General features: G+C 47.1%; 1 protein-coding gene across 3 annotated transcripts; it reads left to right on the top strand.

Moving 5' to 3' along the window:
- Window positions 1-5751: 5751 nt before the first annotated feature.
- On the top strand, window positions 5752-25218 carry CSF3R (colony stimulating factor 3 receptor). Of its 3 annotated transcripts, none has more exons than XM_039328926.1 (16): window positions 5752-5915; window positions 7867-7966; window positions 8090-8389; window positions 9939-10062; window positions 10381-10565; window positions 11670-11824; window positions 12129-12288; window positions 12607-12683; window positions 13362-13575; window positions 15946-16134; window positions 16376-16477; window positions 17970-18116; window positions 19849-19989; window positions 20768-20858; window positions 21280-21361; window positions 22507-25218. In XM_039328926.1, exons 2-16 carry the CDS (start codon window positions 7873-7875, stop codon window positions 23017-23019), a joined length of 2574 nt encoding a protein of 857 aa, XP_039184860.1. In that variant the 5' UTR covers window positions 5752-5915; window positions 7867-7872; the 3' UTR covers window positions 23020-25218. The 3 variants fall into 3 exon arrangements, with proteins under 3 accessions (XP_039184860.1, XP_039184844.1, XP_039184852.1); XM_039328910.1 differs by having other exon boundaries at window positions 8087-8389; XM_039328918.1 differs by lacking the exon at window positions 5752-5915 and adding an exon at window positions 7465-7661 and having other exon boundaries at window positions 8087-8389.
- Window positions 25219-25770: the final 552 nt, after the last annotated feature.

Genomic DNA, 25770 nt, shown 5'->3' with positions numbered 1-25770 from the left:
GTTCACAGGTTGTGGGTCCCCTTTGACAGAACACGTATTCTCTTTGTACTGTTCTGGTTGTGGCCTCTGTTCTTACAGCAATTGTTTGTCTCTACTCTGTAATCCAGGGAAGAGGAAGAAGGAGGCAGCAATGTTTTGTTTTGTCTGTTTGTGTGCTGTTTCTTTGATCTGACATTTCCCTGCAGTTGGTCCCTTGAAGCTTCTTCCCACAGTGATGGATGATGATGCACATCAACATAGTTACTGGGGAAAAAAACTTGTTTTTTTCTGTAAGAAACTACAAGAAATTGCATCACTTTCTAAGGCAAACAAATTACAAAACTGAGTCATTTCTGCCCAACTACAAAACGTGGAGACCAGAAAGAAACAAGGGATAGGCAATGTGAGGCATAGTGGATTTTAAAGGGGAAAAAAAGTGTGCCTGATTCGATGGATCTGTTTTTAAGAAATTATTTTTTAAAGTTTAAAACTTAGATGTCATCAGAAGGTTTTCAAACACCTAAAAGGCATATTCTGGTCTTGGAATGTGAGATGTTGCTGAATGTTTCAGCATCTCTTGATTGTCTTGTGCCAGTTCTGAAATTGATTGCAGTGTTTCCTTACTGTGGCTTTGTTTGGGCAGGAGATTTGGAGCATGTTATGTTCTATAGTTGCAGCACGACATCCTGGCTGAGCCTTTAGGAGTTAGGATGAGCAGGGGAGGGTTAGTCTATTGATGTACGTGACCGTCTCGTGTTTTCTTTTCATCAGCTCAGATAAGGAAGTGAATGCTCTCTGCCAGCCTATACCACCATTAAAGGAGAATATTTGTAGCTCAGGGCTGAAATGAGGGGTTCCTGGTGCTCCCTGAGCTTGGTTGTGTTTTTGCAGACGTTTCATTACCCAAACTAGGTAATATCATCAGTGCTAGGAGGGGGCTTGTACAGAAACAGAAAGCAAAACGCCACTCCTTTCTAGCACTGATGGTGTTACCTGGTTTGGGTAATGAAAGGTCTACAAGAAAACAGCCGAGCTCAGAGAGCATCAAGGACCCCAATCCCACCAAATACTAAGGTTTTCCCACCCGAAATACAGGGTTCTGACTTGGCAAATTTGGGACTGCTCTGGTTCACTGAGGATCCAAACAGGCCTGTGCCTTCAGAGTAGCATGGACTACTCCACTACTCCTGTCCTCAGCCCCCTTCACAAAGCAGCTGGAGGAGGAAAGCAGCGATTCAGAAACTGTGGCTGGTGGGAAACGGGTGTGACTTTCTTCCCAAAAACCTGTTTGGCATCCCCGAAGGGGAAACTCCTGCTTTGTGGGGAGGGGAGCAATCTGAAGCACAGCTAAGAGGAAAGGGTCAACTGACTGACCAAGGGCCGTGGCCCCATCGCATGCTTTATAGCAAGGACATTTCAAATGCCTCCCCACATCTAACACTAAATCTATTTTAGATATTTCTTTAAAAGGAAGGTTACACATTCACGATAGTAGGTCTACCTGATGTGGCTTTTGGGGGAAACTTCAACGAAGTGTGTCTAAATCCAACTGGTTTTACTGTACTGGGAAATACAGACCCTGAGCCCACAACGTCCCAGGTGGAGGGTGGCTTGTTTGTGCTTAGGATCAGCCATGGCCATGGAGGAAGGCATTTCCCAAATGGAGAAGCCTTTGACCCATGTGCTCTTCAGCTGTGGGGCTTGCAACAGGTTTTCTGTTATGGGAAGTGACTCATGCTGCCTTGTTGGAAACCTTGTAAAAGATCTCTTGCCAACTCCATGTTCCAGTTAGCACGTTCTGTGGTCTCGTGGGGTATCTTCCGTTTACTCTTGCCCCACAGATGACTTCAGAGCCTATGGAGCCTCTTGAATGCCCTTCATAGTCTAGCGGGATGGCTCATAACAAACCAGAATCAATGTTGAAAGATGTTGAGACTCCGGAAAGAGTGCAGAGAAGAGAAACAAAGATGATTAGAGGACTGGAGGGTAAAGCATACGATGAATGGTTGTGGGAATTGGCACTACTCTATGTCTACTCTAATGAAAAGAAGGACTAGGGGTGACATAATGGCAGCGTTACAATATTATAGAGAAGAGGGAGTCAACCTATTCTCCAAAGCACTCAAGGGCAGAACAAGAAGTAATGGATGGAACTTATCAAAGAGAGATCCAGCCTAGAACTAAGGAGAAATTTCCTGACAGTGAGATTGGGCAGCCATTTGTCTCCTGTTTGAACAAGGGGTTGGACTAGAAGACCTCCAAAGTCCCTTCTAACTTTGTTATTATAGGTACTATGTTCTATATCAATGACTGGCTGTTGGTAATATTTTGGAAAAGGCAGAATCTACTATTTAACGTATCTGCTAATGGAAGAATTCAATAATAGATGTTAGGTTACTATGGCTGTTCTGATATCTTGCAATAATACTTTGCATTGTTCATTTTATAATAGTGATGTCAACTCTACAATGAGTATTGCTGCAGCCATTTTTCTTCTCGTTCTAGGTTGCCACATAGGAGGGAGGGGGGGGTTGCCCAGGTGCTTCTGTCCCGTGGGAACCAAGGTCATCTACTGCTCCCACTGTGAATATATTGGGGAACGTAGTTGCTTGCATAGTTTTGTGGGTGGGCCATTATACTTTGTAATTGGGTAATTGTTACTTGTGTATTCAGACTTGGTTTCACTTTTGACCATGCCAGTACTTTGTAACTAATAAACATGTTCTTTGAGGAATTTTCAAGCCTCAGAGCTTTATTCGTCTCTGTCAGAACAATGACAAAAGAATTCATTAGTAAACTAGTGACCATTGATCTGCATAAAATACTATAATATAAGGTAGATTTTTTTTGCCTTTTGTCTTTTTCCCTTAGTTTGATTTGACGTTTGAAGTTGCTTTTTTCTACTTTTTATTAAGATTAAAGTTTATTTTATTAATGGTGTACAAATAAAATAAATGAACAACAAAGAATTGGAGTTCTAGGGGACCAGATTCCAACTTCCGTTGGAATCAATGGAAATTAAATCCAGTAGCAATTTTTAAATTCAAAATCTCCTTTAAATACTTAATAATTATTTGCAGAATATAGAATAATAGAGTTGGAAGGGACCTTGGTGGTCTTCTAGTCCAGCCCCCTGCACAAGCAGGAGGCCCTATACCTGGACAAAGGCTGTCCAGTCTTTTCTTAAAAGCCTCCAGTGATGGAGCACCCACAACCTCTGAAGGCAAGCCGTTCCACTAATAGAATGTTCTCACGGTCAGGAAATTTCTCCTTAATTCCAGGTGGCTTCTCTCCTTGATGAATTTCCATCCATTGTTTCTTCTCCTGCCTTCCGGTGCTCTGGAAAGTAAGTGGACCCCCTGTTCTTTGTGGCAGCCCCTCAGATATTGGAGCACTGCTATCATGTCACCCCTAGTCTTTCTTTTCTCTAGACTGGCTGTACCCAGTTAGAATGGGGTACTGCAGCCAATTTTAGTCACCATATTAAAAAAAAGATGTTGAGATTTTGGAAAAAGTTCAGAGCAATTAAAATGATCAAATGCCTGGAGACTAAACATATGAAGAACAGATTTAGCTAGGCTAAAGAAAAGAAGAAACAGGGGGGACATGATAACAGTATTCTAGTATTTGAGAAGCTGCCACAAAGAAGAGGGGGGTCAAATTATTCTCCAAAGCATCAGAAGTCAGGATGAGAAACAATGGTTGGAAACTGATCAAAGAAAGAAGAAACCAAGATTTAAGGAGAAATGTCATGGTTCCGATAGATGAGACCATTTAAAAGAACTTCAAGGCAAGCATTTCTTCCTTAAAGAACATTTTTATTTGACTACACTATGATGGCACATACAAGGGTGAACCCAAGACTAAATTCCCCTCCCCTTGGTTACAAAATTGCCAGTTACATTTCCCACCCCAATTTGGTGTCATAAATCACATTCACCAATTGTTAGAAAACTTGGGCACTCCTCCCAGCTGCTCCACCTGCCAAAATGCTATCAGCAAGGACTTTGGTTCCTATCCATGTGAATTATTTTGGCTAACTGAAAACTACCCCCCTTTCCTTCTTGTAACTAAATATGTGGCAACGAAGACAAAATGAAAATGGCTTCAGTTCAGTTTGTCACAGCGTTGACAAGAAACTTCCTAACAGTGAGGACAATTAATCAGTAGAACAGCTTGCCTCCAGAAATCATAGGTGCTCCATCACTGGAGGTTTTTAAGAAGAGGCTGGACAGCCTCTTGTCTGAGATGATGTAGGTTCTCCTGCTTGAGCAAGGAGTTGGACTAGAAGACCCCCAAGGTCCCTTCCAGCTCTATTCTATTCTATTCTATTCTATTCTATTCTATTCTATTCTATTCTATTCTATTCTATTCTATTCTATTCTATTCTTCTGAGATCCCCCACCCATAGTGGTAATCCACCAAATTAACACATTCCAGTAGACCAGGAGTAGGCAACCTTGGCTCTTTTATGACTTGTGGACTTCAACTCCCAGAATTCCTGAGTCAGCCAGGATCGTCCCAAAGTGTTCGCTACACCTGCTCCTCTAAAAAGAACTGATCCAGAAACCGATGGTATTTTTGGAAGGAATATCTGTCCTAAAGTTCTTGTATGAGGTACAGAGCGAGCCTGATGAATTCACCACTTCCATGGCCAAGGCACAGATGATCGTATGTCCAGCTCAGGGGAGTGGTCACTGAGGAGTAGCTTCTTTTCTCTCAAAGGCTAGTGGAAACCATTCCTGCCTGCAGTGAGCATACCACCAAATGATGCAATGAACAACCTCTTGCTCGGGAAATGAAACTTCGACAGTCGTGTGGAATTGGGCAATAAGCTCGCTTTTCCCAATCACAGCCCATCCTTTCCCCTGAGGAGAGGTCTTTGGCAGCCACGGGGGGCTTGGCTCAGCTCTGTCCCAGCAGGACATCTGTCCTCCTCCTTCTGCCCTGGGTCAGCTTTGCCTCTTGCCTCTGAGTAACAGCTTTGGACTGGAGGGCAGCCGAGGCCTCATTCACACAACAGACTCAACCAGGTTCATGAATGACCAGGCAATCTTCGGATGGACCAGATTCATCCAACGTCTAAAAGAAACAAAAACCTTTCCATTAACACCTACTGAGCCTGTGGTGATGGGCAGAAGCTGATCCAGACCTGTCCGGGTTAAGGCCATCATTTGAACGCAGTCAAGTTATAGATAGTCCTCGACGTGACTATTTGAAGTGACAATGGTACTGAAAAAAGAGTCCTTTCACAAATTTATGACAGTCACAGTGTCCCGAGGCCACGTAATCACCTTTTATGGCCTTCTGACAAGTAAACTCAATGGGAAAGATAGATTCACTGTGTTACTAACTTAACAATTGCAGTGATCCACTTAACAGCTGTGGCAAGAGAGGGCATAAAATGGGTCAAAACTCACTTAACAACTGTCTCAGCAACACAAATTTTGGGCTCAGTTTGAAGACTACCTGTATCCCTGTCACATTTTTAATCTCTGTGAAATATTGAAGTCTTTGGGGAAAGGACAAGGCCAGCCCATCCTATCTTGTCCAGAACACTAGACACGTGGCACCCACCCACACATGGCTCTTCCAATTTCTGAGCAGGCTCAGCCTGTAGGGGCCACAAAGGTATGGATTGCTCCACCAGCACTACGCTGGGCCAGGCTCTATAAAAGCCAGGAGGGAGGGGGAAGCCGAAGGAGGAGTGTGCACACCCTGTGTGTTTGCTGGTCAGCCACAGAGTTCCTTCCTTCCTGAGAGTTGGGCAGATAAAAGCCCTGAGCAGCATTTTGCAATCACCTTGCTCGGAGAGAGAGAATAACGACAGCTTTTGGCGGTGGGAGGATCATTTTTCCTCCAGGGGAAGTGGGGTGGCTCACTGGCAGAGGAGTCCTCTCCAGGGAGCAGAGCTGTGGCACCTGAACTGGCCTAAGGTAAGGGCTGGGCATTGCAGCCTCTTCCATCTTTCCAGGGACCCTCGCACCACCTTACGTGCCGCGGCTACACACAGAGTGTAGCTGTGTGTCAACTGGGGTGCCTGCGTGCCTTTTGCCTGCAGCTGCCGCTAAAGTCTTGCCAGACTCAGGAGCAGCCAGATGGCAAGCGTTTGGCAAGGTGCCATTTGCTGAGTGCCCAGCCACAGCCATGTGGGGACGGGGGGCGTGGGGTGCTGCATGCCAGGAGGCTGGATTGCAACTAAAATGGCTGGCCAGGAGCAGTCGGAAAGTTGCTCTGGCAGGGTCAACAAACCAAGCCAGATCCTTGAGATGCCTGATCCCTTTTTGCCTACTGGTTCCAGCTGGGGGGCTCCTGTTGCAAAGATAGAAGGGAGGGGGGATTCAATTTGACAGCGTTTTCAAGTGTGGGGGTGATAAGCGTTGCTCAGGATCCTCCTAGTTGATAGGTGGGGAGTCACACTTCCAGGCAGACAAATCTCCAGGCCACCTCAACTGGAAGGGTTGGTGGTCCAGTCAGCTGTCACATTTTCTTTTGCCTTTCTTCCTTTTTTTGTTAAGATTGCCATAGTATAAAATAAAAATAAAAATAAAGGCAGTAGAGAAATTGGAAAGGGAAAGAAAGGGGAAGGAGAAGCAGAGGAAAGCAACAGAGCAGTGCGCAGTCCACCCAGTTGTCTGTGGTTCGGGTTTCCATGATGTACGTGCCCACATATAGCCGGATGCTTTCTTGGAGTTGGGCACTGTCCTTGCCAGGATGAAGATCCATAGGGACTCCTGGGTCAGGACCAGGTGGGACGGCTTCCCAAAACAAGCCACTGCTTTGAATTCACGCTCCGTACGTCGAGCAGTGCTAGGGGAAGAGGGGAAGAGGTCCCATCCCTGGACACAAAAGCCGCCTTTGGTGAACACTCTAGTCACCCGCCCGTCCTGTGTCAGGTCCCTTCCAGTCCCTCCGGCAGTCCTGCAGCTGCCGAAGCATCTCAGAGGAGCAGCAGATTGTAACTCCACCCAGAGTCGCTTTGCAGATTGAGATGGGCAGCATATACATTTAATAAATATGTTGATGTTGCTTCTATGCCTGTTTATACAAGCCATGATTGTGTTAGCTTTTCTGGTGATGGCTGCTGCACACTGCCGGCTCATGGTTAAGTGATCGTCCACTTGCCTCATGCCCAGCCCAGATCTCTGGGCAGATCACGACACTAACCCACCAGACAATCCTCAGAGATAAAGGCAAAATTCTGTACTCAGTGGGAAGACTCAGCTCAGAGAGGTGATGCCTAGCTTGGCACAGGATCATGCCAAAGGGGCTGGAGAGTTTTTAGGAGGCCATGAGCCATTCCTGTGAGGCACTGACTACGTAACTTCAGTCTCAATGGGCAGATTATGGTACATTAGCAATATTCTGCATATGCTAATTGGTCCTTCCCTGGAGAATTCAGCTTAGCTTTAGTAGATGCCCAAAAGCTGGAAACCAGACGAAAAGGAGCAAGGCTCGGACTGGGTCTACCAAAGAAAAGCGAGTTGAATATGTTTAGCCTAGAATGCAGATCATTCGGTGACTATGTTAAAATTCTAGACAAATATTTTTTATTATTTTATTATTTCTTGAATGTGCAACCCCAGAATGTAGAACCGACAACTCAACAATATTTTTAGTGTACTGAAACTTGATGCCACAGCAGGAAGAGGCACAGAGAAGCCCAGGACGTCATCAAGCAGGTGCTAATGCCCCTTTGTGTGGTAACAAAAAGAGGATGAAATCCTAGCCTTTTACCGCCTTCTTCTTTGGGGCCCCACAGTCAGCCCTGCCTGTGTTCCGACCGACCGGTCGTCCATGTTCAGAGCCAGCCAAATCCCACATGAGGGGCAGGCCTTAGGGCAAAGGGCTGGAAGCTGCCTGAATGTCTCTTTCTGTAAATTGCAGGATTAAATGTTACGTTGCCTGAGCCAAATCATGAGAAGCATATGGGAACCCTGGTCAAAGATGCTGGGATGCGCTCTTTTGCTCCTCTGGATGCCAGGAGGTAGGTGCTCGTGGCCCCCAACAGGGGCAGTCTTGGGGAAAGGGCAGGCTGCCACCTTTGGCAGCCAGCCAGTCGCCCACCTTGCCATCCATTGCTTCCAAGTCTTTTCTCCCTCTTCAGCAGGGTCCCTCTCCTGCAGTCACTTGACTGTCAACTCCTCAGCTGTCATCTTGGGAGGAAATATCACAGCTTCTTGTACCATCTGGAGAAACCACTGCCCCGTTGCAAAGGGTAGCAGAATCCAGATTATTTGGAAATTGGGCAACCAACAACTTCAAGGATCCCAGAAGAGCTTCAGCAATGGAGTGGAAGTTTCCAACATCACCATCGGCCCCTTCAAGGAACCTGTGACTCCCCTGAGCTGCTGCATACAGGAACACGACGTCCCACAGATTATGAACCTTACCCAGATCCAGGCTGGATGTAAGTCTCACTGCAGGGATCCAAACGGGACTCTCCCCCGTGCAGTGATTATAAAGAAACCTTTGCTTCTTTGTACTGCCTGTTTATGAATCGTAACAAGCAATAATCAATAATAGAACTAATAATCCAGCACTAAAACCAAAATTCCTTAAGAGCAGGATGTAATTTTTAAAAAAGTCAAAATAGTGGCTACGAAGGAGTTTGGATCACATCTTTGCAGCCGCCGTCTTGTACGACCCTCTGAAGACATTCCTACTCACTTATACTGCACCCAGGTTTGGTCATCACATTACGAAAATTATGTTGAGACTCTGGGGAAAAAAATGCAGAGAAGAGCAACTAAGATGATTAGGAGCCTGGAAGCTAAATCATACAAAGAACAATTGCAGAAACTGGGTTTGGCTAGTCCAGTGAAAAGAAGGACGAGGGGATACATGATAGCAATATTTGAGAGGTTGCCACAAACAGGAAGGGGTCAACCTATTTCTCAAAGCACCCAAAGGCAGGACAAGAAGCAATGGATGGAAACTGATCAAGGAGAGAAGCAACCTGGAATTAAGGAGAAATGTCCTAACAGTGAGAACAATTAGTCAGTGGAACAACTTGCCTTCAGAAGATGTGGGTCCTCCATCACTGGAGATCTGGACAACCATTAGTCTGAAATGGTAGCCCATTCTGATGGTAGCAACGAAGCCAGCAGAGATAGCTTCAAACATTTACCATTGGACACTGGTGGTTTCCTAATTTGGGCAACTTTGTGAAGTGTGAAATTCAGCTCCCAGAATTCGCCATTGCAGTGTGGCCATTGCAAGGAATTCTGGGTGTTGAAGACCACACCTCTCAAAATTGTTGTGATGGAGAACCACTAGTTTGGTGTGTGATGAGATCCCAATTCTAACCAAATCTACAGAAAGGCCATTTTTATTGCATTTAAGGAATACCATTAAAGTGATGATGTCGCTTGAGATGGCTTCAACAAGGAAGCCAAGCTACAAGTGACAGGGAGATGCCAGATAAAATGCTGGATAACCATTACTTCCTTTGAGAGAACAGAAATCAAAGTTCAACAGTTGGCCATAAGTAAATCTTTTAAGTTAACAAAATGACTTCCAAGCAATGCTATAGAAAGGCATTTTGTGTGTGTGGGAGGTGGGGTTGTCCAATGAATCTAAAACTGAACTTAGCAGCAGATTCACATCCTAACAAACTGGCTGTATTGGGCAGAACAGAAAGCCTGCACCCGGTCACCAGGTGCTGGTTTCACAAGATCAAATAAGCTTCTCTGCTCCCGTTGATGGATGTTGCATGTTAGATAGGAAATTCTGGCTCATATAAAATACCAGTTATATGGTGGGAGGGACAGCGAAAGTGACACTTGTGTGTTCGAACAGTCACCAGTCAGGAACATCAAATTTTGAGACTTGGATTGCATTATGACAATGCAATGTGTGAATCCCTCAAAGCTGCAGGACTGCCTGCACCCTTGTCATCATGAGACTGAAAACGTTTCCCTGCTTCTCTTCTCTCATTGCATGTGAATGCCAACCAGACCCTCCATCCCAGCCTCAGAACCTCACCTGCATCTTCAACATTACCTCCAAGAACCTGGCGTGCCAGTGGGACCCTGGGAGGGACAGTCTCCTCCCAACCCACGTGGCCCTGAAGGGATTCCGGTAAGGACAGGAGACGAATCGTTGCGGTCAGGCGAGGGCCAACGGGGAGGGGGGGCAGTCTGCTTTTCTTCATTCTCATTCTTCCTGACCATTAACTTGTAAAAAACAAATAACCAGAACTTTTGGCTCAACTGAGTCCCTTCCTCCTTGGAATAATGTCTGCCAGGGATGGGCACTTTCCCTTTAATAAGATCTTGCAGTCCACTGGACTCTCTGCACATCCCAGGGAGCTGCGAGCAGAGCTCCCTTCCCAACCCCAACCCCCCCCACCCCCCACCCCCCCACCCCGCCACCTGATAGCTCTTCTTGATGTTTCAGGAGCTCGAGGGAGTGCAAGGCCCTGGCCCCCATCGCAGATTGCATTCCTAAGCCTGGCCAGCAGTCCTGCACTTTTCAACGCCTGGAGCTGCAGCTGTATCAAAAAATGCTTTTCTGGGTGTCTGTGGAAAATGCCCTGGGCAACGTGACCTCGGAACGCTTGTGTGCGGACCCCATGGATTTAGGTGGGTGCCATCATCCCTGCCCTCTTTCCTAGCGAATGGGGCTGAATCCATAGATGTGGGTGAGAAGCCGGGAGAGTTGCAATGTGTTCGTTTAGAGCAGGGGCAGTCAACCTTGGCTCTTTTATGACTCGTGGATGTTGGCTGGCTCAGGAATTCTGGGAGTTGAAGTCCACGAGTCATAAAAGAGCCAAAGTTGCCTACCCCTGATTTAGAGGCCAAAATGCCTGGAAGGTTTTGGTCCCTCCCTGAACTGGGAGGAAGGCTGCTCCTTGCAAGTCACTCAGCACAAAAGAACTGCCCAGGGAGGCTCTGTCCACGGGGATCCTTCGTCCTCCAGGCCACGGTTGTCCCAAAGGTGCTTTTTCAAGAAGCAAATGGACTTCCTTGGTTTTTCCAGGAAGATGTTTCGCTTCTCATCCAAGGAACTTTTTCAGTTCAGAACTGAAGAAGCTTCTTGGATGAGAAGTGAAATGTCTTCAAGGAAAAACAAAGAACGTTGAGTTGCCTCTTGAAAAGGCACTTTTGGGATGCCCAGGGAGAGAGACCCCATCCTCCCCATTCCCCAACCAACCCAAAAAAACCCCACCTCTGGGAAGGAAGAAGGTAGAATGATTGCTGCGCTCCTCTTTTCTCTCCACCCTGGCATCTCACAGCAACATCCAACAACTATGACACTTTTTGGAATGGCACACAGCTTTTTTGGGTGGTCCATTCTTCATCCTCTAAAGATGGGTGGAGCTTCATTAAAGTCTAGACATGTTCAGACCCATTCATGGCTTCCAAAGGTCAAGGTGGGGGAAAATCTGTTCCAAATCACCCTAAAGATCCAAGATCTCACTTTTGACAAACATCCCCTTGGTAGCCACCAAAGGCACCACTGGTGCAGATGTCTGCCAGGCATCCAACACGCCTCTTTCATCCCTTCCCTTCCTCTCCAAAGGCTCTTTCCTGTTGCTGTTTAATATAGGCCGCCTCTTGATTTTATTATGTAGGGTGGTGATTTCACTCTTCTTGCTACCTACCCTTGGGATAACTTTGGAGGTTGGCATTAAAATACTTTAAACAAGTACAAAGCTCTCTCTCACCCCGAATTGTTCATTCCAGCCTGGCTGGAGCCCCCGACCATCCAGGACATCCAGCTCATCTCCGAGGAGAGCGACTGCCTGATGGTAAAATGGGAGGCAGGAAAGGACAGCAAATTCATGGAACAGGGCTGTGACCTGCGCTACCAGCTGGAAGGCAGCCTGGAGTGGAGTCTTGTGAGTCCCTCTTTGGCTTAAGAATGGCTTTGCTTGGTAGGACCCTCAGGGGCACCATCAAGGCCCCCTTGGCCTGGCTTTCCCTTCTGCCCCTGCCCCCAAGCCCTCTTCTTCAGGCTTCGGACCATTTCTGGTAGCCACCCATAACCCCTAGGCCCTCTCCTCTTCCGTCCAGCCAAAGGCCTTTTTACTCAAAGCATTTCTGGCCTCTTCCCCTAGGTTGGAGGGTCCTGTGGGCCGGAGGGGAGGGGGCGGCAAGGGAAGGATCCTTTCCATGCTTCTCCCATTCTCCCTTTCATCCCAGGTCCACAACATCACCACCTCTAGCCGGCAGATCCGGCAGATCCAGCAGTGCGGCTTCCTCTTTGGCAGCCTCTACCACTTCCAGATGCGCTGCAGACGTCAGCCTCTCAGCTATTGGAGCAGCTGGAGCCCGGCCAAGCTCTTCACTACACAGGAGAAAGGTGGGGAAGGGGCAGAGGAGTCTTGCAGTTCCCCCTCTCCATAGATAGCCAAGCCCCCTAAGTCACCGGGATAGCCAGGGCATCGGGACAGGTCAGCCTCCGAGCCATTCTCTCGTCTCAGGATTTGGCCCATGGGGGTTGAGGAACCACTTCCAGAGTACATCTTCTCAGTGAACTCAGTTCTGTCCAATGAAGGATTGTATCATATCATGGCTGAAGGCAGTGGAGGCTGAGCTAGTCTTCACTCTCCTAAGCTTGGTTGCTTTGAAGGAACACAGCCAAATGCTGATGATCCTGAAGCCTCTTTTTCTCCCACAGCACCTTCAGGAAGTCTTGATGCCTGGTGGAAACTGCGAGAGGCCGAGAAAGGGACGGAGGTGCAGCTGCTCTGGAAGGTAAGCAGGGGCCTCACTGGGCAGGACTCAAGGCAAGTTTAATCCCGCAGCTGCTCTTGGGAGACCACACTTAGCGACGCAGCAGGAGCAGGAAGGAGCTGAGTAATCTTATCAGAGGTAGTCAACGTACAGATACAACTGAGTCCAACATTTACCACTGCAGTTGTTACATTAGCAACACGGTTGTTAAGTGAATCCGGCTTCCCCATTGGCTTTGCTTGTCAGGAGGTCACAAAAAGGGATCCCACAAACCCAGGACACGGCAACCGTCATCATAAACACACGCTGGTTCCCGGGCATCCAAATTTTGATCACGTGACTTCGGGGATGCTGCAATGGTTGTGAAAAATGGTCCTAGGTCACTTTTTTCAGTGCTGTTGTAGCTTTTACTAACCATTTGGGCAGTAAGCAAATGGTTGTAAGTCGAGGATTACCCATATTGCACTAACCCATTTCCAAACTTGGTTCACGCAAACCAATTATTCCAACTGTCCTGAACTCTCAAAACCTACTAAGCCACAAAAAGGCTGGCTACAGTGAAAACAAAGATTAGTGTGTTGTACAAATGCAAACTCTAGCTCTTCTGCTACTCTGATTAAGCGTGCTGTGTGGACGCAGACAATAGGAGCTGCAGATTTCAGGGGCTACATTTCCAGCTGCCTTTGTCTCATTCTACAGCCGATGAAGCCACAGGAGGCCAACGGCAGAATCCTGGGATACTGGGCAGCACTCAGCACCGGTCAGCACACAGGCCACTCACCCTCTCTGTGTAACACCACCGAGAGGCAATGTACATTTTTGATGCCACCAGGAGCCAAAAGGGTTTATCTCACAGCCTACAACTCTAGAGGTGCATCTCAAGCCACAGAGATCTTCTTGCTGCAGAAAAAAGGTAGGAAGTAGACTGACTTGGTATCCTGTTTCTGTGAATCTGCTATTCAGTTTGTTTTCATTTTTTCGTGCCTTTAAGTGTGTGTTGACTACTGGCAACTACCTGGATTTTCAAAAGTAGTTTGTCATTGCCTACTTCAAGGGCTTAGTTTGGAACCTGACTGACCAAGGTCACCCAGCTGGCCCTACGCCAAAGGCAGGATGAGAACTCTGGGTCCAATAGTTTCTGGCTTGGTGCTTTCACCACTGTATCAAACGGGCTTTCTTTTGCAGCCTGAAATGCGCAATTCACAAGTATTCTTGTGATCTGCTGGAAACTCAGTTGTTAAATTGGGTGTAGGTAGTGAGGCTATTAATTACAGGTGCACCCAAAGGGAGTTTCTCCCTTGGAATAGTGTTAAACCCACATCCAAAAGATTATCAGGCTAGCAAAATACTTGAGTCAGATCAGAGGGTTTTTGGGACATGGATGCAGTGCATGCTTGAGGTTCCCTGAACCCACATTCAGAAGCCACTGAACAAGAGTTGACTGGGATAGAGAGAGTTGAGTGGGCTCTCTCCTGCTTCATCAAATAGCCCCCTACTGCCACCGTTGATCAGCTGCTCTTTGAGAAAATCCAGGCTGGACCAGGGGTTTTTCTAGAAACCAAACAGGTTCAGAGAAAGAAGTTGAGATAAAAGAACCAGACTCTCTCTACTCCAAGCAGCCAGAGGTGCCTGGAAAAACGCCTTGAGCAGAAACGGGACAAGGGGCCTCCAGTGCCCAATAGATGTTGGACTGAAGCTGCCCCCTCTGATCCAACACTTGGCACAGTACATTGCAGCACCTACACACCTCAACAGTCCCACAGCTGTTTACTGTTTAAGGGGGAAGAGGCTGGAAGAGCCACAGGGGAAGGGAGAGTCAAGGAGAGGCTTTGGTACAGGTTGGGGACAAGAAGAAGGCACCCTCCTGAGACCTTTGCAGAAAAAAGCGCTCGGCCTGTTCATGCCAGCGCTAGTGGGAATGAAAAAAGGCCAAAGGGAAGCAAAGCCTGATTTTCCAAGAGCCTCTCTCTGTGGGGGAGCTTCTCCACCATGCGCTTTGCAGGAGGGAACAATTGTCGAGGTGGCACAGCAGTTAGAGTGCAGTACTGCAGGCCACTTTAGCTGACTGTGTTCAGTCAGCTAAAGCGGTTCAAATCTCACCGGCTCAAGGTTGACTCAGCCTTCCATCCTTCCGAGGACCCAGATTGTTGGGAGCAATGTAAATATATATATACATTGCTTACTGGTGTACACAGCTTAGAGAGTGCTTGCACTTAAAGCGGCATATAAGTCTCATAAATAAATAAATAAATAAATAAATAAGGCCAAAGGCAAGCAAAGCCTGATTTTCCAAGAGCCTCTCTCTGTGGGGGAGCTTCTCTACCATGCGCTTTGCAGGAGGGAACAATTGCACAATGCATGAGAAGGAGCAGAAGCAAAACAGGAACTTGTCCCTTTTCTTTCTAAACAAGCCTCTTTTCCTAGATAGTGTACAGGCTCTTTGTTGATTGCAAGCGGTTGAGATGCTTTCTTTCACAGTTAGGAGCTTGCTTTGGCCCGTGCAAGTCTAGGCTGGAGGCAAACATGCTCTGCCATCTCCTTGTGATGTTGCCTTTACCTCATCTCTCATCCATAAGAGAGGCAGCCATTATTCATATGTAGTGACATTTTCCCTTTAAGCCAATAGCATCTAACACCAGACCCCGTTGCTTATCCTTGACCATCCGGTAGCCTGAAGGCAAAGTCTGACGAGGAGGAGGAATTGGTCTGGCTTTTCCACCCAGGGCCTCTCTCTGTGCACCTGCCATTTCCCATCCCAGCTGCAGAAAGACCCAAGTGCTCCCTCTGTAGCAGAATAACAGAAGAGCAGAGTTGGAAGGGACCTTGAAGGTCTTGTAGTCCAACCCCCTGCACGAGCAGGGGATCCTAAACCATTTCAGACAAATGGCTGTCCAATCTCTTCTTGAAAACCTTTAGTGAAGGAGTGCCCACAACTTCTGGAGGTAAGGAGTTCCACTGGTTAACTGTTCTCATTGACAGGAAATTTCTCCTTAGTTCTTGGTTGAATCTCTCCATGCTGAGTATCCATCAATTACTTCTTGTTCTGCTTTAGGTGCTTTGGAGAATAGGGTGACCCCCTCTTTTTTTTGGCAGCCCCTCGAATACTGGAATACTTCTATCATGTTACCCCTTCTTTTTACTAGACTAGACATACCCAATTCTTCCAACCATTCTTCATATATTTTAGTCTCCATCTCCCTAATTCTTTGTGTATCTAATTACACTTGGCCAAGTAAAGTATTCAATTCAATTCAATTGTGCTATTCTCTGATATTGTTCTCAGGTCATCCTGTGCTCAAGATCCAGGCATCCCCCCATGATGAGAAGAGCTTCCGGCTGTGGTGGGATCCCCCAAGGACCCCAGTGACGGGCTACATTGTTGAGTGGCACCGAGTGACCTCTGCAGCAGAAGACAGCAACATTGAGTGGCAAAAGCTACAGAATGAAAGCATCAGAGAAACGCTGATCCAAGGTGATCCACTGCCAGGGGCACCCTTGGGGAGCGAAGGCAAATCTTCTTTCTGACATTTACCTGGCCAAAGATTCCCAACTTGCCAGCACAACTTAATAATTGCAGGTTTCGTGGTGCAACGTTTTGAAAGGGCACAATCAAGAGTAGAGCAAGCAGCTCAAGGGGGGGGGGGGGTGAGAATGTACCCCGCTTGAGCCCGGCCCTTCAGTCATTACTTACGTCTGCCCCTTCTCTGTTTCAGAAAATATTGAACCTTTCCAGCGCTACAACATCTCCGTCTACCCTCTCTACAGAGACACAGTTGGGGTGCCCCAATCAATAGAAGCTTACACAAGGCAGAAAGGTGTGTCTTCCACACGGGGGGCTGGTTCAGCTCAGCCTCCCTCCAAAGCAATCAAATGATTTCTTGGTTGGAATTTTACATTATGGGAGGGGGAGGGGAAGCGGTGTAATTTCTAATCCTCTCTGGAGGTATGGTTGTTCCAGAAATGGGTTGCAAAAGAAAAACAGTAGTGCAGATTAAGCCTGATAATCAACTTAAACTCCAAAATTATAATAATAATAATAATAATAATAGTAGTAGTAAAGTTGGAAGGGACCTTGGAGGTCATCTAGTCCAACCCCCTGCTCAGGCAGGAAACCCTACACCATTTCGGACAAATGCTGTCCAGTCTCTTCTTAAAAACTTCCAGTGTTGGAGCATTTACTGCTTCTGGAGGCAGGCTGTTCCACTGATTAATTGTTCTCACTGTCAGGAAGTTTCTCCTTAGTTCTAGGTTGCTTCTATCCTTGATTAGTTTCCACCCGTTGCTTCTTGTCCTGCCTTCAGGTGCTTTGGAAAATAGCTTAATTCCCTCTTCTTTATGGCAGCCCCTGAGATATTGGAATACTGCTATCATGTCCCCCCTTGTCCTTCTCTTCGTTAAACTAGACATACCCAATTCTAGCAACCGTTCCTTATATGTTTTAGCCTCCAATCCCCTAATCATCTTTGTTGCTCTTCTTTGTACTCTTTCTAGAGTCTCAACATCTTTTTTACATCGTGGTGACCAAAACTGGATGCAGTATTCCAAGTGTGGCCTTACCAAGGCATTAAAGAGTGGTATTAATACTTCACGTGATCTTGATTCTATCTATAATTCTATTCTATAATGCAAGCCTTCCATCTTCCCCTTCTGAATGCTGTTATCAGAGGCTGGCATGATGAGTAACTATTAGTAAGTAGTCAGTAGAATCAGGAAGATCTTTTGCTCATCCAGTTTTAAACTTTTTGAGGGGTCACCAGAAGCACTTCAGAAGCAACAAATATGATAAGGAGCCTGGAGGCTAAAGCATATGAAGAACTGTTATAGGAATTGGGTATTTTTAGTCTAGTGAGACGAAGGACTGGGAGGACACGATAGCTGTGTTTCAATATTTGAGGGGCTGCCACCAAGAAAAGGGAGTCAACCTATTTTCCAAGGTACCTGAAAGCAGGACAAGAAGCAATGGAGGGAAGCTAATCAAGGAGGGAAGCAACCTGGGACTAAGGAGAAATTCCCTGACGGTCAGAACAATTAACCAGTGGAATGGCTTGCCAGCAGAAGTTGTAGGTTTTTAAGAAGAGATTGGACAACCTTTTGTCTGAAATACTACAGTTGAACAGGGGGTTAGACTAGAAGAACTTCCAAGATCCCTTCCAACTCTGCTATTCTGTTATTCTGCTTCCAGAGACTGCTCATGGCAAACTGAAGCCTAATCTCTTCTATTTACCCCAATGGGTCCACCCACGCCTCAGCGTACCCTTCATTTTGACCTGCGGTTGATCATACTCTAATTCCTTCCTGTCTCCACAGCTCCAACCAGCAGCCCGAAAGTGTATCCCCTAAAAATTGGGGTGTCCACAGCTGAGGTTTGGTGGAGTCCCCTCCCTGTTGAAGACCAGAACGGCTTCCTCACCGGCTATACTCTCTTCTGGATCGATCCCAATGAAGAAGCTAGAAGTACGTGGGGCCCCTTCCAAGGCCGAGCATGACGGCCTTGGAACCTGGCAAAAACCAGCTGTCTCCGGAGACAATACCCCTCCCTAATTCCCAAGCAAACAGCAGAAACAAAAAAGCCCAAGCATGCCATCCCCCTCATCATCATCACGTGCAAATGGTGGACTTGACACTCGCTTTCCCTCTTATTGGGAGGGCTTCCAGTGCTGCTTCTTGTTTCTATAGGTTTATATCTCTTTAGAAATACACTCAGAACTCCTCCCTCCACCCTGCCCTCTTTCCACTGCATTAGAAAATTATATCCAAGCCTCTGACACCAAGACAACTAAGGCTGTGTGAATTGTGCAATAATCTGCAAACCACACATCGGTCTTCAGAACAAATAACAAGCAGCATAGAGAAAAAGGGAGAAGGCAGATGGTTTAGAAATCCTCAGCGCAAGTCAAGGTGGCATTTATTCACCCAAAGAATATGCTCCAAACGAATAAGTAGACAATCCTCAGTGTTTCAGGGATGAACATCCTTCATGCAATCAGACCGTCCAAGTCGGTTTAAACCAATTTACACATCCTCCGGTATTGATCAATATAAGGAGGAAGTTGCAAAAGATTTCCCTCTGTATAACTTGCTTCCTAAATATATTGTTTGCAACATATCAACATACTGTAGTTGATAGCAATATATTTGTCTCCCTCTTTTAAAGACCAGGAAAAAAATTGGATTTTTCTTTTCAAAAAGTGAGCTTAGGGAGTGCAAAGGCTCAGCGGTTAAGATGCTGGAAAGCTGACAGCCCGTTTGAAACCCGAGTGCCATGTAACGGGGCGAGCTCCTGTTCTTTGCCCCAGCTCCTGCCAACGTAGCGTTTTGAAAGCAGGCAAATGCGAGTAAATAAATCGCTACCACTTTGGTGGGAAGCTAACAGCGCTCTGGCTGCCTTCGAAGTACAGCATAGCTGTGCTGGACAGATGACCATGGAAAGGCTCTTCAGAAAATGCTGGCTCCTTGGCTAAGAAACGGAAATGAGTAACGGCCCCAAGAGTCGGATACGCCTCGACAGGGGAAACATTTATCTTTAAGAAATTGGATCTTTCTTTTCAAAAATCGAACTTAGAGGAGGGAAAAAACAGATGGAAGCAACTGAGTCCAAAATAAAAATCTAATGAGCAGGAAATAGGGCAGACCAGATTTGCAGGGAGGGGCACTGGGGAAGCAGCACAGGGGAGGCAGGGGTCCCAAGGGACCATACCGGACATCCCACCCTGCCCTTGTCCTGGGCACTTGGCATACCTGGAGCACAGGGCAAGAAAAAGACGAGGTGCACCCTTTTTTATCATAATTGATTTGACGGTAAAAACCTGTGTTGAATATCTCTGGATAGTGAGATGGACACTATATAAATTAAATAGATAAACAAGCACTTCTAAATATTTTTGCTGCTTGGGATATTAATATTACAAGAGAAAGAATAGTGACTTCTAGATGTATTAGAATATACTAACCAGTACGGCACTGCCAATGGTTAAAGATGACAGGAGTTGATCTTAACAGGTTTCCTGGACTGATACAGGTTTCTCTAACCTTGCCAAGACTTTGCTGTCCAAAGTTCATGTCACATCTTGCCACCAGAAGCAGAGAGAGAAAAACCTTTAGGAGGAGTCATTCTACTGCCCTCCTTTTGGCTTCTGGACCTGTCCAGTCTGAAACGATAGCAAAGCATTGCCAACTTTTTCTCCAGGTATTGCTGTGAACACTTCTATAGACATCCTCACCATCTCAGGTCTTCGGCCTTCAACAATGTACAGCCTACATCTCATGGCCTCCACGATGGTTGGGAGCACCAATGGGACCAGTGTTGTGATCACCACCAAGGACATGGGTAAGGACAGCAAAAATTATTAGGCTTATAAGTCAATAAGCTGTTTTGAGAGTGCAGGATTTTCCTAGAGGTGTAAAGGGTGCAAGTAGTCCCTGACGTACACCTATAGTTGGGACCGTATCTTGGTCTTTGAGCAAAGCGATTGTTACATGACCGTTTTTCTCAACGACTGCTATTCCAAGCGCTCCTGGTTGTGGTTGTTAAATAATCTTACAGGTGGTTTAGCAGAGTCCCAGGTAAGGAGCGTGGGGCTATCTCAAGGGGTGTGGGAGATGCTCTGGGAAGTCCAGCACAAGCCGCATATGAGTTGAGAGTACCGAGTGAGATGCAAAGCCTCAGCCACCCCTGCAGTGAAGCACTCGGTGGTGACAGCACTGGAGGTGGGCCTGAAGTAGAGGCCCGGGGCCTTCCGCAATCTTGGCCATTTGCTGCCACCTCCAGCATTCTCACAGCTCGTTCTCCAAATCGAGCAAAGCTTGGAGAATCATGAGTCAAGGACTACGTGTAAAGGCCAAATTGCACCACCTCCTTCTTCCTTTTAGGAACAATTCTGCCTGCATGAATTAGCTCCACATCCATTTTTTACACCTACAAATTATCACTTGATGATGTACTAGTTCATCTTTACTTTGGCCAAGGAGCAGCAGACACGACAATGCAGCCAATTGGCCCTGGGCACACTCTCTCTGAACAGGACCCACAAGTGTTCCACTTTAGTTCGATGTGTGGAAGATGGCCACTAATCCACCCATATCCAACACCTTGCTCTCTCTTCCAGAATACCTGGACATCACCATTGTGTACTTAGTCATTGGGCTGCTCTTGGCCATGATAATTGGCATGGTCATCTGCTTTCAGAAGAGCAAAAGGTATGTGGAGGAACAAGCCAGAAGCTGCAGAGCGTTGCTTTGGCACCCGAGTTTAGACTCCCATGGGCAAGTGCAGGAGATAGCAGAGAGACTTAGCCAGAGACAGTGGGGTGGAGGCCAGAGGCAAAGCAGAAAAAAAATTCTATGTGTATGTTTGTGTTGTAGATTGTATGTTGTATATATGTGTAACAATTTCCCTTCTAAGTATCTACTTGTCCTGAAAGAAAATTCCACGACCCACGTTCCAGATATCCAGTGTTGATGTGTTGTGTTGAGAGGTTGCGTTAATTCACATATTAGACAGGGGCAGAACAGGGAATGGCCAATATCCAGGAGGAGAGCGTGACTCCTCTCAGGCCATCAGAGCTCCAAACTAACCAGGTGCTTCTCTCTCCCTCCACGCTCCCCAACTCACCCCCAGGATGAAGATGCAGTTCTGGCCCAGCGTCCCTGACCCAGCCAACAGCAGCCTGGGCAAATGGGCCCCCGCCGTTCTGCAGGAGGTAAGCCTGGAAGCCACAGACAGGCAGCTGCTCTTCCTTCCACAGCAGCTGCTGCTTTATGAACCTTCCACTCAGCCAGATGTATCGGCACCACTGCAGGAGTGACCCTGCCCATTTTAATTTGCTGGATTTGCAAAATGTGTCCTGATCGACAGCTCAATTAACCCTCTTTTCCGGGTTCATACAACACATTGAGCCCCAAACTAATTACCTGAGCTGCGTTTGTACAAAATACTGGGTCCAAATGCATTGATTATCATTCAGTGCTAATGAGTTTTGCATACAGAGATAATAAGGGCATCCGGAGGTAAAATACAGCCCAGATCAGTTGCAAAGCAGAGCTTGCATAGGCTAAAGGAGCTTTATTTCCATTTATTTGTGCGTTTCTCTCCAACCTTTTCTCGGAGGTCAAGTGGAGTCCTTTCCTTTTACTCTTACAATGACCACATGATGCAGTGCAAGCGGTTCTCAGCTTCAGCAAGAACTGGCGTCTCCCCAGCTTGCCTTCCCCTTCGGGCGGTCCCAGCTCCAACCCTTCCTCCTCTGAACCGGCCTCTGAGGGGGCCCTGACATTTTATTCATTTGTTTGTTTGTATCCCACCTTTATTATTTTTACAAATAATTCAAGGTGAGGAGCATACCTGAGACTCCTTCCTCCTCCGATTTCCCCCATCACAGCAACCTTGTGAGGTGGGCTGGGCTGAGAGAGAGGGACTGGCCCAAAGTCACCCAGCCAGCATTCATGGCTAAGGCGGGACTAGAACTCCCCATCTCCCACTTTCTCACCTGCTACGTTCATCACTCGATCAAACTGACTTTCATTTCTCCATTCTCTGTTAACTTTGCTTGGGGCAACCTAGCTGTGAAGCACCCAAATGGCCATCAGGTGAGTATGAGGGCAGGTCACAAAACTATTTTTTTTCCGCTATTGTAACTTCAGATAGTCACTAAATAAGGCAGTCGGTAAGCAAGGACTACCTGTAAAGCCTCCCTGCCCCATGATAGTCTACCTCTAAATGAAGACGCTAGAAATGATCATCCCCAGCAGAACCCCCCCATCTGCACTCAGCCAGGACTAGTTTCCCTTAGTGGCCACCTGGCCGTCCTTAATCGTCCCTTCTCCTCCTGCTGCCTTCTTCCCACAGGAGACCCTGCAGGCCCCCAAGCCGTGCGAGCTCAGCCCCGTCATCGTGTCTGCCTTCCTTGTGATCGAAGCCGATGAGAAGAAGTGCCTCTCCTGTGGGAAGAGCGAGCCCGGCCCGGCCACGGAGGACAGCCCAGTAGCCCTCTCCGACTCTGGTGCCCGCGAAGCCAAAGGAGCTGTGCCCACCGGGGGCTCAGGGCCAACCTCCTACATGAATAACCCAGAGCCTGTTCAGTATGCCAAGGTCCTGGGGGGCAGCTATCACCTTCAGCAAAAAGCCTCGCCCACCATCTACATCCGCTCCAGCTCCAGGCAGCCTCTCCTCCGCAGTCTGAGCCCCAGCCCGAAGTCCTACAAGAACCTATGGTTCCACAGCGACCAGCCCGAGCGAGCGACGCCCTCCAGCTTCCAAGAGGAGACGGTTTTCTTGGACGGAGCCCTGCTGGATTTCCCACTGCTTCAGGGCCTGAAAATTGACGGGGATGAAGACCTCTGCAACTTCCGAAGGCTGTAAGGGCCCAGCTGCTGTCCCAGGGCTGCAGGGAGAACAGTCTACTCTTTTGGGGGGTTTTCTTCTTCCTTCTCCTCCCGGAGGGGTCTGGCCAGCCATTATTTTGTCTTTTGGACTATATCCTTATATAGACTATATCCTCCTGGCCAGGAAGGCGGGAAAGATAGGCAATGTTCCCAGGGCGGAGTCACAGTTCTCCAGACTCAGAAGCAGACATGCTTTAGTTTAAATCAGGGCTCTCCAAACTGGGCAACTTTAAGACTTCAACTCCCAGAATTCCTCAGCCAGCCAAGAAGTTGATGTCCACAAATCTTAAAGTTGCCAAGTTCAGAGCAAAATGGTTTAGATGAGCAGAAGGCAACCTCAGGGAGGATGCATATATTGGAGTTTCACTTGTTTCTGCTTCAGAAGCTGCCATTGAGATGATTTGACGGCGTCTCCAAGGATGAGAAGCGGCCTACCTGGAGGTGCTAGAAAGTTTGAAGATTAGGTAAAAATTAGGTGCCTTAACACATTTAACATTTCTACACCTTCAGAATACAAACACTGTACCCCTCGCAACCTGCAGGGTGTGTGGCTCATGGTGCTACCAGGGCTGTAGATGCAGGCCGATAGCTGTAAGTTCCCCCAGCACCACTTTTGCGTCATCTTTTTGCAACTGTTAGGCCTGTTCAGTCCTGCTGAGTATCATCTGTTCTCATGACTTCTGCTCCGATCGGAATAGAGGAGCCACAGCCCTAGAATGGACATTCTCCTCCCCAGTGGCTTCTTTTGTCACTGATATACGAAGTTTGTTGGTCGCAACAGCTGCCTGCCGGATCTCCACATTTCTTGATTATCTGGACTGTATCCCTTACATCCCTCAGCTGCCAGAGGTGGTGCTGTGTTCATTCCAAAACTACCACTTTCCACCAAATTTTGACTTTTCTCTTACATATTGCAGATTTCTTTGGTGTACTCCTGCTAAGCTCACCGCGGCCTTGACGTGGTCCTTGAGCACATGCAGATCATTCCATTTCTTCCTCAAGATTTAATGGACTACGTGTGCATGAATCTTTAAAAGAAAAAAAATCTCAAAGCATCTTCAATGAGCCCATATTGGGAGGGTCTACAAGAAAGGAGCTGCCGAAATGGATCCATCTGCAAGTACACCTACTTCTGTAGCTGCTCCTCCTATCCTAAAGGAATAGTCTTGGAGGGTAATTTTTTATCACTTCCAAGTTGTGTGGAATCCTTGGTGCTGTCTGACTTTGGTTGTTTACGTGCAGATCTTTCCTTACTCAACTAAGTTACCTCATCAGGGCTAGTGATTGTGAGGTTTGTTTATCTCCCTATTTATATTTTATTCAGCCAACAGAAAAGGCTAACCAGAACAAACCAGAACACATCTTTACTAATAGCCAACACCCAGATAAGTAGGTATTAACCTCAGACAAGCAACCAAGCGGAAAACAGTACCCTAATTAAAGAATTACCAAGGAGAAAAACTACACCATCAACACTGGCAGTGCAAGCTACTATGCACCAACAGGGAGCAAACCACACATTCACTAGTGCTGGTGATGCTACCCAGTGGGGAAATATCTGCAGGCAAATGAGCCAGCTCAGAGAGTACCAAGGACTCCACCGTTCAATCTTGAGCTACAAATTCTATTCATACCTCCGGTATTTACTGAACTCCCCAATCTGGTATCCCAAAAGAGAGCGGAGTTCAGCAATCTGGGCAGGAAGGCCCACGTCTCCATTACCGAGAACTCTGGTGCCATTTTGGCTACTGATTCAGTCAGTGAAGGTCTTCTGCTGTCCAGGACCAAGCAGACCATCTCCTAAGCTGCCAATGGTCCACAGAAGAAGTCTTTCAGCTGTTGAAATGATGTAGATGCTTGTGGAGGAGCCCCAGCTGAGAAAGAGCCACAGCTCAGTATGGGATATAAAGGGAAGAGTAGAAGGAAGTAACGGCATGAAGAAGGGTGAGAAAGAAGCAGAGGTTTCCGGGTCAATCCAGATGGTCTTTTGACTGACTTGCAAGGAGGACTCAGCAAAAGACACGGGACTTGTGGTGGTGAACAGCTGCAAGAGGAAACCAAGGATCGTAAAGAGAAGACTCGTTTGGAGAACGCCTTCGTTCCTTCAAAATGCTTTTGCTGCTATTATTTATCATGTATATAAAACACCGAACATTAAAGGTGCTCTTGTATTGCCCTCATCTGAACTCTGAGGAAAACTCATTTTCTTCCTGCCTCATAGCCAGAAATTAGCTAACATATCACTGATTTACATAAATTTGCATGGCTGCTCATATCATCGTAGTGACCTTGGGCAACAAAATATGTAAAATATTAAACACAAGAATCAATCGATATACAAAGCCCAAAACTGTGTTCCCCAACCTTTCTGGCTTTGCAGACCTGCGCGGGGGGGGGGGGGGGAGAGAGAGGAGAGGAAATGGTTCCACACAAGTAGCAGGCATATGTACTCGCACGTGCAACTCTATTTGCGTGAGCAGAGGGCACACACATGCACACGTGAAGTCCCATTTGTCTGGACGCTCGCTGTCAATTGGCTGTGGCTGGAGGGTGGGGCCGAAGGGGGCGCGAGCACGTGGTGGAGGCAAAAAGTCCTAGACCCTCTGTGGTTTCCTGCTGCTCCCTCCCTTTGACCTATGAAAAGTGCCAATTTGCTTGCATGACAAGCCCTTAAGATCTAAAATCTGTTAGCACCTTCTTCACCTGATGCCATATTGGTGGCCTCTGA

The sequence above is a fragment of the Crotalus tigris genome, unplaced genomic scaffold (assembly GCF_016545835.1).
Source record: "Crotalus tigris isolate CLP2741 ecotype Arizona unplaced genomic scaffold, ASM1654583v1 scf7180000017614.5298720, whole genome shotgun sequence".
Lineage (NCBI taxonomy): Eukaryota > Metazoa > Chordata > Lepidosauria > Squamata > Viperidae > Crotalus > Crotalus tigris.
The sequence above is the reverse complement of the archived record's forward strand: the minus strand, read 5'-3'. Positions and strand labels throughout refer to the sequence as shown.

Excerpts from the sequence above, each read along its gene's own strand:
- CSF3R (XM_039328910.1), top strand. The coding sequence starts at position 7,873 with ATGTTACGTTGCCTGAGCCAAATCATGAGAAGCATATGGGAACCCTGG. Across the intron at positions 16,135-16,375 it reads CAGAGAAACGCTGATCCAAG|AAAATATTGAACCTTTCCAG; the intron begins GTGATCCACTGC and ends TCTCTGTTTCAG. Across the intron at positions 18,117-19,848 it reads TCCCAATGAAGAAGCTAGAA|GTATTGCTGTGAACACTTCT; the intron begins GTACGTGGGGCC and ends CTTTTTCTCCAG.